Genomic DNA, 15,267 nt, shown 5'->3' with positions numbered 1-15,267 from the left:
GCTAAAGTGAGTTTCAACTTGTGAACCAAACTACTGCATTTCATTCACAATAGGGAAAAAAAGTAGCCGCCTGTAAGTGAGTGAGTAGTTGGCTCTTTGGCTACAGCTGTTAATGCGTAATGAATATTTCAGTAGTGTTAATGATAAAGTAATTAAGGTTGTCTTGTTTAAAAGCATGCAGTATTAAAAGGTAACAATGAATCAAAACATGCAGACAACCTTAACCCAAATGCATCATGATTTAATCTTTACGGTTAAAGGAATATTACCAAAGAAAATCCATTTTTCAAGTATCAAACAGGCCTTTTGGTGTCAGATCTTTGTAGTATTCTCTCTGACAGAAGACAGCAGCGTCTGTCAGTTTGATTCACAACAGGTACGAGTGATTTTAAGGGAAAGGCTCAGAGTTGGAGCATAAAAAAGGCATCAGAACATCAAAACCACTCCTGCAGCATAATCCACTTCTCAACTGTTGATCCATCTGTTCACTAGTTTGAAAATAATCCTTACAGAAATGCATCTAATGCACCACAGAACCTCTAGTAGATATTTCTGGAAATATCAGGATGTAATAGCCCAACATGTGATGAGCTATATTTGAGTATTTCAGATGGATTTTGATAGCTTATTCCATCTGTCTTACCGCAGAGTCAGGTCTGTTGCTTAGAGTCTTTTAGATACAGCTAAAAAAGCAGCAAAAAGTATTTTATACTTAGATTTGTGAATCAGATTCCTTTTCTATATGGTATGTTTAAAAATAACAGTCTGTTATTTGATAATGGATTTTATTGACAAAACCCCAGCTTTAAGACTTCTATTTTAGAAGACAGATGTGTGGGTGTAATCTATCAACAAATACAGAAAATTTCCTGTATGCCACTTAGATATCATCATTCAAAACATTGCCACTGTTTTTGTGCTTTTCAGACAGTGTACAGGAGTTTGACTGCAATGTTTGCAAGTTAAAAACATAAAATATCTTTTACTGACTGCCTATGGCTTCTGTTTTGTTTATGTAGTATCAAACAGTTATTGATATCATTATAGAAGTAAGTTGATCTAGAGTAAAGCACACACTTCATAATATTATATATAATTTTAGTATGGAGATTAAATTTCTCAAATATACTGCTTGATTAAGCTTGTAATTGAGGGAAAGGAAGGCGGACGGACTTCAGTCTTTCTTGAAAAGAACAGAATGGTTTCCCTGGTAACAACATACTGTGGGCGCTGACTTGTTTGTTTGGGAAAGCGCATAAAAATACACACTCTTTATCATATATTTCTGAATGAATGGGTGTTTGTGAGGGATTGAGGGTGACAGAGAGCTGGCAGATAAAGGTGCACAAAGATAACTGTAACTTGAAAATGTCTGCATGTAATGGACCTTTTCATGCCCGTTGTAAAGGATTTAGCAGGAATGCTCCAGCAAATCCTCGTTTCAACCAAACCTGAAGATCACATCTGGTAATATTAACCACTGAATGGTTACTGGTAATATTTGGAGAATGACATGTATGTTTTCTAATGTTTTGTTGTCATGATATACGTGTAACACAGTTCACAAGCCAAGACTAATCCAGATTCAGATCAGTTAAAGATTTAGTGTAATGGCTTGTGTGACAAGCTGACGGCTAAAGCTGTTATCTTACTTTTTCAGAGCCAGACTTAAGGAATTAAGGCTATTCAAGTGATGTACACTTGGATACATTTATTTTAGGAGATGTACAAAACAGTAAAAGAGAAGGTCTGAGCAATGTGGTTGTCATGATAGCAGAATTTTAAACTTTGGAATAAGATTACTACTTAAAATTATACTGACACTTGTTTTATTATCACAGCATGAAAAAATGACATCTAATATCGAGTAATTTCTTGTTTTCAGCTCTCAAACATTAAAGCCTATGCATTGTATATAGGTTTAACAAAACATGAGTGTCTTGTGCTTCAGCCCCTCCTTGGATGGAGGTCTGTGCTCTCAAAAAAAGAGCAGAGACTTTTTAAAGATGACTTCACAGGCAAGCTCACTTGTCAATTTTTGTAGTTTAATAGGGTGCAAACAAAGAACCAACATGACTCATTTTTGGTAACCTATTTCCTACTGTTAGTTGCAGGAGGTTATATACTGCCTTAGCAATCAGTTGTTTTGTATAAATTGCACATATTGAATATCTGTTGTAAATATCTTCACACTCTTGGAATTGTATTATAGTAGTGGCTATCAACTGGTCTAGCAACAGGACCCATCACCACCTCCTTAACAACAAATTGCAACCCAGATTTCTTAAAATTTTCGATCATAACCAGCTTTTTTCAATGAAAAGGGGGCACATTGAGCTTGAGATAGAACAAAAGATATGATGGAATTAAGAGATTGAGACATCTTCTCCAAAATAAAAGCACATCATTGTCTTTTTTGCTTGAGAGCTATGGTATCAGAGGACTGCAGTTGAGTTTGTTGCAGACTTCCTACTCTGTGCCCAATCAGTGTTGATACTTATGGAGCTATTATTGTTGCAAAAGTATTTGCAAATGTCATGTTGTATTTAACAGAAATCCCCATTATGACGCTGTATGAGCCTGGTGATGTTAGCAGTAAGATCGATGGGGTGTTCTGTAACATTTCTATTTATATAAACAACAGAGGAAGAGAAAGATTGTCGGTTTTGCACAGAGCTAAATGGCACCGACCAATGTTACCCTGCAAAGAGTAGGTATTAAACTTTTTAACAATCCCACCTCTACTGTTTGGACCTCTACTGTTTGGATTGACCTGTGAGAGGGAGTCGTTTGAAAATAAGACAAAGTTTTCCCTCCACTTTTGAAGGAGTCATTCTGTCCAAACTCCCCTGTCTTTTAATAAGTAGCTGTAGTTTTTTAAAGCTTTGGTACCTTTTGATACTATTGATTGAAAAAGGGAAATTGCATCATTTTAGAACAAGTATTTTAAAAAATCTCTAAATAACAATGTTACTGCACACTCTGGAAAACATGGCATGTGCTATTTTATTGATTTATTTGTATTTTATATAAATTAATTATAATTAAAGAGTGCATATAAGCTATAACTGCATTTTTATACAGTATCTATGGATGCATGCTATTTGATTTTTGCTAATATCAGATATGCTGATATTTCCAGACTCATTTTAGTCAGTACTGTTATTGATACAAATGAAGACATACCTCTTTATTGTATTTCCTGTACAAAAATCAACCTGTCATGCTAACAGTTTATTATGTAGTGAAGGATGTAAAACATGAAAAACAGTTGATTCTACCATGAATGATAGATTAATTTTTAAATATAGACATTCAGAAGTGAAAAATAAATATATATTTTTTGTATTATGTATTGCATGTACATAATATTCCAAATACATATTTTTACACAGAATAAAACCAAACTTCATCTGCCCTTTTTCAGCACTATAAACAGCAGTTTATAGACAGTGAGCTCTGTAGTGCAGAAACTAAATGTGGGCCTTTTTAAAGGAATAATTAGAATAAAAATATTAAGACGATAAAGAAAAGAAATCAGCAGACAGCATGCAGAGGGTTGCTTGTATTCTTTGCTAACTGAAAACATTTTCTTACACAATATTGGGTGCCCTGGGCCTCTGTTTATCTTGGTATCTGGTATACATTTTTTCTGCTCATATCATGTCAGCGTTTAATTTTTTGGTTTTACAAGCCCTAATGTGAAAGCATGGAGATAATACCCTAGCTTCTATCACATTTGTAAAATGTACACATACTGAAAGAAAAATATTTGCTTCTCACATTGAATGATTTATTGCAAAAGCTCTAAATGCAGACTTTTGCAGTATGATTATTGTAAATGCTAAAACCCCAATAAAGTTGCACAGCTATATTTTGGAGGTTGTGAAAAGGCACTTCACTGTAAATCCAGGCTTACATGCTGATTTTTGTTGTTTTTTCCTTTGCTTACAGTCTCGAGTGCCTGTCCTGGCTGGCTATGGAGTGGTGTTGGCTTCAGACTGGATGACAGGGTTTGAAGGGAGGACAGGGTCGCTCAGATTCTGAAGCAGCAGCAAACTTTTGCTGAGACGTACACTGAGTGGAAGTGACAGCCTGACAACAGCCAAATCCACCCCCCCCCCACCCCCCACCCCCCCCACCCCCTTCTCTCTGTTTGGATTCTCTATCCCTCCCCCCTTTCCACCCCCTCTTCTTCCCCCTCCTCCTCCCCACATCACCTTTTCATTTTCCTTCCTCTTTGTTTCTCTCTGTTTTCTCTTGCTTTTATACTCTGACTTTCTTCATTTTATTGGAACTTTCTTTGAGCTCTCTCCACCTGTCTGCCTCTCACTGGGTCCAGTATGAGCTGGCTTAGCAGGTTAAACCCACGGGGACCGGGGAGTCGGTCCGGTCGGAGCGCTGCCCCGTCCAGCCCCTGCACTGCTGACCCCGAGACCTGCCTCATGGTGTTTGAGAACCACTGGAGACAGGTAAGATGGAGACATGACTATTCTCTTTTTTAATATGGATATAAAACGTACTATTTGTTTGAAAGTTCTTACTGATAGTTTGTGTTCAGCTGTACATATACAGTGTTAATATTTTGCCACTTGTGTAACTCAGCTGCTTTGTTCCAGGGCTGCAGCTATTAATATTTCTTCACTTGAGTCTGAAGTGTATCTGGTGATATTTTCTTTGTACAGTAAGTGTTAGAAATGGTAACCAAAAGAACAACATTATGACTCAAGTTACAACAAAACAGAATGGTGGTTCAACACAAAGGATTTCAAACTGTGAAGTACAGCTCTTGAGGGAGAGTTGTCCACTTTTCAGTCCTTCCTCTCTGAGTCACAATTCAGTCATATATGAACACAAAGGCACGGGCATTTAAAAGGATATCATTATCTCTTTATGCCCATGAACTCAGGTTGAAATCATAGAAAAATTGCAGCTTTAACTTTCAGCCTTGCCCAGAACATAGTGATGGTTCAGCCTTAAAAATGTGCATATTTAATATAAAATGTAGTTGTGTCCTCATCTCAGGGTTTACAGAATCATATCTGATTTGTCAGATTATGCCTGTAGTTGATTGCTGACTAATGAAGAGAATTCGGATTTGAATCTCATTAAATGATTGGGAACCCCTTAATTCTAAAAACTAAAGGGAATGTCAAATAAACATTTTAAATTGAGACAGGGCTGCCCACAGTAATAATGGGGCTGATGAACGATCAAATAATGCCAAAGTTACACTACACAATTACTCTGCCTGTTGCCATGGTCACTGTGTCAGATCAGGCAAGCACACAGTCATAATTTTATGCCTTGACTTGACTGATAGACATGAGAAGGTTACATTAAAGTGGACATGTTTTACCTTTTAAGACAAGTTCATATTGTTCTCAGAGGTCTCCAAAACATGTCTGTGAAGTTTGTTTCTGAAAAAAACATTCTAGTATAGGATTTTTGCATGTCTAAAACCCTCTCTGTTTCAGCCCTTCTCAGAAAGAGCTGTTTCTGTGTCTGTAGCTCTAAATGTTTAAGAGCTATCTGACTCCCCCCCTGACCACGCCCCTCTCAGGAAATGGATGTAGCACTTCTGATGTTACAATGTTACAGACACTTTTATCCAAAGTAAAGGACCTGACTGGGATTTGAACCACCAGTCTTTCAGATCAAAGTCAGCAGGGTAACCCACTGAGCTATCCAGCATCTCAGCTGGTATCTGATAGGAAGATCAGAAGAGGAGGCTGGAACTTTCTTCCAAGCAGGGAGGGCCAACCAAACCGGGGGGAAGGTGCTTACTCCCCACAGTAGTCATAAGAGGAAAATGTCAGAAAGGCTTGTTTCAGCACACATTTTCTGAAAGGTGGAGAAAGAGAGGGGAGAAGAGGATGGATTTTTCTGGTATTTGAGGGGATTGTGGACAGGCCATGGGCACATATTTTTGTTAGAAAACCTGAAAAATTGATTTTTGCATAATTTATCCCCTTTGAAGTGTGTGATCAATCACTGTGACCAATGCGATGACAATGGAAGGAAGAGAAGTGGGGCTTAATGACGCCAGACTTGAAAAACACATGTACTGTACTGTACTGTACGCACTATAGCATACTGAATTTGTATATCTATCCAAATGTGATGATGAGCAATACAGTAGCTTGATGCTAATACTAATGCTAATGGCTATCACTAACCAGGCTGCTGAAGTGTGTCTGCCATTTCTTATCAACGTTTCTATTTTTTCAGTGTGTCATGGTCTTCCCCCAACAATACATCTCACAGCTTGACAAAACATTTCCTTAGTCTTATGGTTGCATCTCACAGCACCAACAACATTAATCTGCTTTCACTTTGCCATTTAGTTTGTTTACATTTGTGACTTCTGAATTCAGCATCAAGGCTTTAATCTGGAACTTCTTGATGAAGGCTTGACTTGGATCAAATTGTGTTTTAGGTCAATCTCTGTATTGTATTTAAAATCAAAAGTCTAGTAACATGACATACAGTGCTTAACAAATTTATTAGACCACCTGTCATAAAAATGAGAAAACATAAATATTTCAGAAATCTTTCAAAAACGTGTTTAATACTAAAAATGTTATTGTTATTTATTTGACAAATAACAAACTGAAGCAACTAAATAGTCCTTTTTCACACATAATAACCAAAAAACTTCATATTTTGTATTGCCTCCTTTGGCCTTGGTAACAGCTTGCATTCTTGCTGGCATTGTTTTTATGTACTTTTCCACAGTCTCTTTTGTTATTGAGTTCCAAATAGTTTCTTGCGGTTCCCACAGACTTGCTTTAGATGAAACCTTTATGCCATCAATCTTTGAATCTTCTAAGTCCCAAATTTGTTCAATAGGATTCAAATCCGGACTTTGACTTGGCCAGTCCATCAGTTCCAGTACTCCAGATTCCTTTTTCTTGGTCAAATAGTCTCTGCACAGCTTTGAAGTATGCTTTGGGTCATTGTCTTGTTGGTATATGAACCCATGACCAATCAGATTCAGTCCAGAAGGGATTCCATGATGCACTAAGATGTTGTGGTAGATGTTCTTGTTCATGATACTGTCGATTTTCACTCATTTGCCCACGCCGTATCCACAAATGGAACCCCATACCGTAATGAAATCTCCACCGTGTTTCACTGTGGGTGCAATGCATCTGGCATCAAAATGTTTTCCGGCTTTTCTGCGGACATAAACACAACGATGCTGACCGAAGAGTTCAAACTTGGACTCGTCCATCCAGAGTACTTTCTTCCAGTCATCAACAGTCCAGTGTTTGTGCTCCCTGGCAAATCTGAGGCATTTCTGGATGTTTGCAGGCCAATAATGGCTTCTTAGCAGTTATTCTTCCCTTTAAGCCTTGTTCCGTCAGTCGTCTGCTTGTGGTCATTCTGGAGACTTTTTCAGACTCTGATCTAGAAGCAGTCATCTCTGCCTGGAGATCAACAGTGGTCTTCCTTCTGTCTCAAGTCCTTAAAATCTTGAGGTGTCTGACATCTGCTTCAGTTAACTTTCGTTTCCTTCCCTCTTCCTTGGCGCATTTTGTAAGTACCAGTCTTGGCAGTTGACTCCAAAGCATACTTGACCACACTGTGAGAACATTTTATGTCTTTCCCTATTTGTCTCAGAGACCATCCAGCATCATGAAGTGCTTCAATGCGGACTCTTTCATTTTCAGTGAGCTCTCAGCGTTTTACAATTTTGAACAGGAACAAGGAATTTCAAACTGAATTCACCTTTTTATACCCAAATTTGAGTCGGCTCACTGGGCTTCTCTGAGAAGTCAGAAATTAATCAAGCACAACATTCAACCACTAAAGCTAATTTTTCTGTTCAGGAATGCAAGTAAATAACTATAATTTGACATTTTAATCAAGAAATGATAATGTGCTTTACTATTTTTTCAGTTTTTTGTAAATCAGTAAATTTGAAAATTCATGAATAACAATGATAATTATATTTTAGCATTTAAAATATCATTTGGGTTAAAGAGCTTCTACATATTGACGTATTAACCATTGCAGAAACACAAAAAATGATTTATGGTAATTACCAATGCTGTCAATTTAGGGCAGCTGTGGCGTAAACCTTACTTCGGGTGGTGGTGTAATAAATTTGTTAAGCACTGTATGTATACTAGGAGACTCTGTGCATGACGATTTAATTGGATAAAACATAAAATTATGTTAAAATAGTCATCTAACCCCACCATATAATGGTCTGTATTTCATAAGCAGGTGTTTTAGATGAAATGCAGAGTTCTCAACTATTTGGGGTCACCCTGACTAAAATGTTAACAAAACTTGTGCAAAATAACATCCCATCATTTGATTTCACCTGCACAGATATGCCACCAAAATATTTTAGTAGTTTGAAAGGCCCTCAGTCGTATTTATTTTTAGGAAAAAAGAACAGCAAAGACATGAGAATTCCCAGACCTTTCAGAACATTCCTGCTTTCTTCAACCTCACCATCCAAAGAAAGATAAGAAAACTCTAGTATTTATGAGGGAAGAACTGCTATTTTTCTTTATTATTGACTTTATTTAATTATTATTGGAGTAAAAATATTTAATAAACTATCACTACCACCTATGAGTAGTGATAGTTCTGTGAGATAAATTTAAAACTCTGTCTTTGCTTCAGTGAATGATTCTCTCTCCTGACACTAAGTGTGAATGTTCGCACACTCCCTTGGCTGTGCCAGCACTGATAAGTGTTTTCAGCCAGTGTAATGTATCACTGTGACTGGCTGATGTCCAATCACTAGCTGAAAGTTTTAAAGGTAACAGAGCCATGCTAAACTCTGACTGCTGAATCGGAGTGATGCTTACTGCTCTGGTTCTCTCACAGGTTGTGTGGGTTAAGAAAGTGTTCTTGTAGAATAGATATTTTCTATGAAGGCCTGTTTGTTTTTTACACTGAAAGATGAGCAGAAAGTAAACAGAAACAGATTTGAAACACATAAAAAAGGTAGTGTATGTGTTAGCAAGAGTCTACAAATGCTGTAAACACAGCATAAAGATACAGGAGAACATACAATATAGTGTATCATAGAATGTATTTGTGAATGTAACACAGGCAAAAAAATGCAGTTTATAAAAGAAATTAAATCAAAGTTGTCAAAATCTAAAAAATTAGAATGACTCCAGTGAACATAATACTTCGACAGTCACAGAGGCTGGCTTCTAACTTTGCATATACAATTGCTAGAAAAAGTATGTGAACCCTTTGAGATTTCTTGGATTTCTGCATGAATTGGTCACCAAATGTGCTCCGATCTTCCTCTAATTCACAACAATAGACAACCACAGTCTGCTTAAACTAGTACTGCACAAAAAATTATATGTTTTCATGTTTTTATTGAACAAAACATGTAAACATTCACAGTGCAGGGTGGAAAAAGTATGTGAACCCCTAAGCTAATGACTTCTCCAAGAGCTAACTGGAGCCAGGAGTCAGCCAACCTGGAGTCGAATCAATGTGATGAGAATGGATGTGTTGGTTAAAGTTGTTCTGCCCTATAAAAAACACACACCAGTTTTGAGTTTGCTCTTCTCAAGAAGCATTGCCCGATGTGAACCATGCCTGGCACAAAAGAGCTCTCAGAAGACCTACGATCAAAAATTGTTAACTTGCATGAAGCTGGAAAGGGTTACAAAAGTATCTTTAAAAGCCTTGCTGTTCGTGTGTCCATGGTAAGACAGACTGTCTACAAATGGAGAAGATTCAGCACTGTTGCTACTCCCCCTAGGCATGGTCATCCTGTAAAGATGACTGCAAGAGCACAGCGCAGAATGCTCAATGAGGTGAAGAAGAATCCTAGAGTGTCAGCTAAAGACTTACAGAAATCTCTGGCACATGCCAACATTTGTGTTGACAAATCTACAATAAGTAAAACATTAAACAAGAATGGCGTTCTTGGGAGGACACCACGGAGGAAGCCGCTGCTGTCCAAAAAAAACATTGCTGCACATTTGAAGTTTACAAAAGAGCACCTGGATGTCCCACAGCACTACTGGCAAAATATTCTGTCCATAGATGAAACCAAAATTGAGTTGTTTGGAAGGAACACACAATGCTATTTGTGGAGAAAAAAGGCACAGCACACCAACATCAAAACCTCATCCCAACTGTGAAATATGGTGGAGGGGCCATCATGGTTTGGGGCTGCTTTGCTGCCTCAGGGCCTGGAAGGATTGCTGTCATTGATGGAAAAATGAATTCCCAATTTTATCGAGACATTTTACAGGAAAACTTAAGACCATCTGTCAACCAACTGAAGCTCAACAGAGGATGGATGATGCAACAGGACAACGACCCAAAGCAGAGAAGTTAATCAACAACAGAATGGCTTCAACAGAAGAAAATACATCTTCTGGAGTGGCCCAGTCAGAGTCCTGACCTCAACTCGATTGAGATGCTGTGGCATGACCTCAAGAGAGCGATGCACACCAGACATCCCAAGAATATTGCTGAACTGAAACAGTTTTAAAAAGAGGAATGGTCCAAAATTCCTCCTGACCGTTGTGCAGGTCTGATCTGCAACTACAGGACACGTTTGGTTGAGGTTATTGCTGCCAAAGGAGGGTCAACCAGTTATTAGCTTAGGGGTTCACATACTTTTTCCACCCTGCGCTCTGAATGTTTACATGGTTTGTTCAATGAAAACATATCATTTTTTGTGCAGTGCAAGTTTAAGCAGACTGTGGTTGTCTATTGTTGTGAATTAGATGAAGATCGGAGCACATTTGATGACCAATTTATGCAGAAATCCAAGAAATCTCAAAGGGTTCACATACTTTTTCTAGCAACTGTATATCCTCTGACTCAAGGATGAATTGATTATATTTGGAAGTCAAAGGTCATTTAACTCATGATTTTCCCTTGCTGTGAGGGATTTGACTCAAGGATGTATAAATAAATCTGAATCGCTCAGATAATCTAGGAATGGCATCTTGTTACAATACAAGGGCATCGGAAGTCACATGTTTATCAGGCTAGGAGTAAGGTGGATACTTGGACTTGAGGGTAAACTAATTGATTTTAAGACAAAATGTCACCCAATACACTTAACTATCCCTCAGACTTTATTTCAAAACATGCATCCACAACCCTGGTTCTTAGTCTGGGGTCTGGGACCTCCCTATAACCCATTTGCATCGGGGCCTACGTGCTTATGTTGAGGGCTGCATGCTAGCAGTGCATCTCAGGGCGTCATAGAAATGTACAACGACAAGGAAAAGCACTGTTTTTAAAAAGTGAAGCTGGGCTTTTGAAGAAGCTTCCTCCGTTTGTGGTGTGTTATTTTTAATTAAATCACCCTCCCCTTATCCTAACCCTAACCTTTGGGGTTTGGGTGCCTAACCCTAACCCTCTTTGGGTTTTCAGTAGTTTTTGGTGTGTTAACATTAAATTGATTCTTCTTGGTAAATTTTCAATTTTTATTCATAGAATTCTGCTGTTGTGAGTTAGCAACTTACCTTAACCTCTGACAGCGAGTGGAAAACATGTCTTTCTAGTTCTGGCTTGGGTAATGTAAGTCACTTCCCACCCCATGGTGGAGCCCGCCCTGTTGCAGAGGTCTGCAGCTGGATCCTCTTGTATTATGATACAATAGACGCTGTTGTCAGAGACCGACTGTCTTGCTAGACAACAGAAATCTTAAACTCAGTTAGCTCTGAAGAAGAGCAGTTCTGCTCGAAACGTCACTACTTTGGTGCAATAAATAACTACATTGTTGGAGCCCTGCAGTGTGCGAAACGCTTTTTTGTTTTTTGCTACTATCGCTTATGCCAATATTTACGAATTCATTTTAGCAGATACTGAGTACATATCCATATATAAATTAAATTCAGAACATCATTTGTTACAACACACTTTAAAGTTTAAGGATGAACAAAGAAAAAGACTTAAGCTGACAAGTGTCTGTTGGTGCTACATCTGGCTGTTTAGCAACCGACACATACTCCCAGGAGTAAACTATATTTTCTTTGGTCTCTGAGCTACAACACAAACTTTTTTATCACACTGCAAGAGCCACATCTCTTATCAGCATGAGCTGCTCACAAATTTGCAGATCATCACTGCTGAAGTCATGCTGACTGGTAGACCGCTCTTTAAGTGTTGTGAAACCTTTATCCATGCCAGTCAGTCTGGTTATTTTTACTCTACTATTACACAGTTTTCTTACTCCCTTTTTTTACTCACTCTATGAAAAACTATTCTAAGTTTACAGTAAGTGACCAGCTAAGTGTAATTTTGACATATTTACCATAATCATCATCATTTTATGTCATTTCCCACGGCTCTAGTGTTGAATCACTGTCACATCTGTTTCTCTTAATGCTCACCTTTGCATTTAGGGGAGTAACTAAGCAGAATTTGAAAACCGCAAGGGATTATTTACAAGATTTACAGACAATCTCATACTGAGTGTGTGAACAATTTAATACAAATGTCTGGTTTTGAATATATATCAATAATTAGCAAATACAGAGTGATTTAAGATGCACTGTGCCAATTAACCAAAGAACTGAAGCAGCTAAATGGAAGTCAGCCATAATTTATTTCAATATTTACGCCTGCACTTTTCTTACTATTAAGTGTCTTAGTGCCTTAAAAAAGCCATAGAAATGTAATGAACTAAATCTTTGAGTGATTTCATTCATAAATTAAATAGTCCTTTGATCCAGACATTGGATGAATACTGAAACCTGTGAAACTTTTTTCAGGTTTCTTGGGTTTTGGAGCACAACGAGCCTTCGTCTTCCAGCGATGACCTGACGGCAGTGAGGAATCACACCGACCAGATGTTGTGTCTCCTAGCAGAGGAGCGTCCCGCTGAAAGCTCTGAAGGCAGCGTGCCACCAATGGGCCCCATCCTGGAGCTGGTAGTCACTGAGAACATCCTGGAGTGCCTGGTTCAGTGGCATCTCCGCCGCGGTCTGGATCCGGACAGCCAGGGGGAGCTGCTAAAGCTGTTTGAGATGCTCATCGGCCAGTCCCAGCAGCCTTTACTGCAGCACACAGCTGTTCTCCATCCACTGCTGAGGCTGCTGGGAGTTTGTGCTGATCCAGAGCTTGGTTGTCCTTCAGGCCTGGAGAACAGTCTGGTGCTTCTGCTCAATCAGGTACTTTTACATATCTATGTCTTTTATATCATAGAGTTACCTACAATCTGCAGGATATTTTGTTTCTTTGTCTTAGAGCAAAATTTGCCAATTATAACATAAAGCTAAAAACAAGGCTTGAGAAATGAACGGAGCATGTTGACTGTGGTATCCTATGATTAGAGCAGCATTGATAGAGAACATTGGAACACTTTTGCGGCACATTTACACCATAGGCTGTAAAAAGAATTGGACAAAGCCTATGTGATGTCTGCCGTCTGCTTACAATAGGCGGACTCAAACTGCTTTTGAAGCCAATCTGTAGCCCGACTTCCATTCAGCTAGCTAGCTAGCATTCTGATGGACAGAAAGGCAGCTTCTGCCTGTAAAGCTATCTGTCAATCAAATGAGACCTGCCAATAGGTGTGCAGTGAGGTTTTTCCTCAATATAATCGAAACGACTGCGGTACAAAAAAACATTCACCCTCTGTGCAATGAAAGGACATGAAGAAATTAGCTAATGAGACACGTTTGGATTTTTTGAACCAGGCTGTAAACAAGTTTATTTCTAGTGTAAAAAAAAAAAAGTTTTTTTTACGTGTTGTGTACGGGACTTCTGTGTTCCTGCAGCCAGCCTCAAGTGGACACTCACGGTATTGCAATTACTTACACTTCCACATTGGCTTCATGTTTGAGGTCCAGAGGTTGCTGCTTGGTCTACACTGAAGGAAGGTTACTTTGCTAATTTAGTCACAGTGTGAGTCAAGGTTAAAGGTGAAGAAAAGGCACATCTGGATAACATCAAAGACTGACTTTGAACTTTGTCAGAACTCTGCACTAAAAACCTGTTGCACTGAAGTGTTAAACAAGTCTTTTACTTTTTTCATGCCATTTGGGGAAGATAATATAAAATTTCTGCCACTTTGAGGATGACTGTCATTGTTGTTTTGCATGTTTAAAAACAGCCACTAGATCAGGAGGAGGCGAACTGTCAGATTCATACATTTTTATCTCCCAATCTTATACAAACAGGCCTTGATAGACTTCAGCTTCAGACACGATATGCTGCACAGTCATATGTGTCTTACTAACAATATGGCTTCTCTAAATGAAAAAGAAAGCATCATATTTTACCATGCATCCTGCTTTTATCTCTAACTTGTTCCCAAAATGACTACTAAATGTTTTTCCTTTGTTTTTCAGCTTTTAGTCATAAACACCTAACAAGACAACTTGTATATTGCCCCACTTAAGAGTTTACAAGTGTTCACAAAGAGTACAAATGGTATTACACCTCATGCATTAATGATAAAAGGGCTTTTTACAGCTGTAAGTGCCAGCAGTTCACTTAGTATCACTTTTTACTACAACACAATAATGGCCCTTTTTCAGACATGCATTCTAGAAAATTCTGAGAAAATTTAAGACTGCCCCCTGAAATCTTCCTGACTCGTGCACTCATACATGTACACAGAGGGTGACTTTCATTAGGGTGGTGGTCGTGAGTCTAAAAAGTATGATGTAAAATTACACATTTCGCCCGAAATATCAGTGCTAGGCGTTTTTGGCCATATTCCCAGTATCAACAAAAGAGTGGAGAAGAATGTTCTGTTAAGCAATAAGGAGAAGAAATTTATTAGCTAGTCATTTCTCAAGAATACACTGGTGCTACAGAAAGAGGTGGTAATTAACTTGTAATAAGTTCGCATTTTACAAAGTCAAAATTTAGAGATATGGTAACATTAAGGAAGTATTTAATTATCAAGTAATTCCTTATTATACTGTAGCAATTCTTTGGTAATTAGGTTTTATTTTACTCTACAAAAGAAACCCTAACCCTAACGACTCCACTGTGCTTCTTCTATTTCTTGTTAGGTCTGTGTGTCCATGGCCAGGCAGCCTGTGGTTCTAGAAATGTTGTTCAGGGTGGCTCCAGCTCAGCAGGGCTCCACCAACCTGCTTATCTTTTCCCTCCTTGTGCCATTCATCCACCGAGACGGGGCCATCGGACAGCAGGCCCGAGATGCGCTGCTGCTCGTCATGGCCACCTCGGCCAGCAACGAGGCCGTGGCCCGTTACATCTCAGAGAACTCCTACTTCTGCCCGGTGAGAGATGATGCTCATGGCTCTTTATTTTGTTAGGCTATGTCAAGTTTCT

General features: G+C 38.6%; 1 protein-coding gene across 1 annotated transcript in view; it reads left to right on the top strand.

Moving 5' to 3' along the window:
* The first annotated feature begins 4,216 nt into the window (after window positions 1–4,216).
* The window catches only part of fhip1b (FHF complex subunit HOOK interacting protein 1B), a 43,940-nt gene continuing 32,889 nt past the window's right edge, over window positions 4,217–15,267 (top strand). The window contains exons 1-3 of the mRNA XM_041806650.1: window positions 4,217–4,472; window positions 12,732–13,130; window positions 14,985–15,215. Of these exons, the coding sequence (XP_041662584.1) occupies window positions 4,344–4,472; window positions 12,732–13,130; window positions 14,985–15,215 (759 nt within the window). The 5' untranslated portion in view covers window positions 4,217–4,343. The remainder of the gene's footprint in view (window positions 4,473–12,731; window positions 13,131–14,984; window positions 15,216–15,267) is intronic.

This window comes from Cheilinus undulatus, linkage group 15, assembly GCF_018320785.1.
Source record: "Cheilinus undulatus linkage group 15, ASM1832078v1, whole genome shotgun sequence".
NCBI lineage: Eukaryota > Metazoa > Chordata > Actinopteri > Labriformes > Labridae > Cheilinus > Cheilinus undulatus.
Note: the sequence above shows the minus strand (reverse complement) of the source record. Positions and strands in the feature narration are given on the sequence as shown.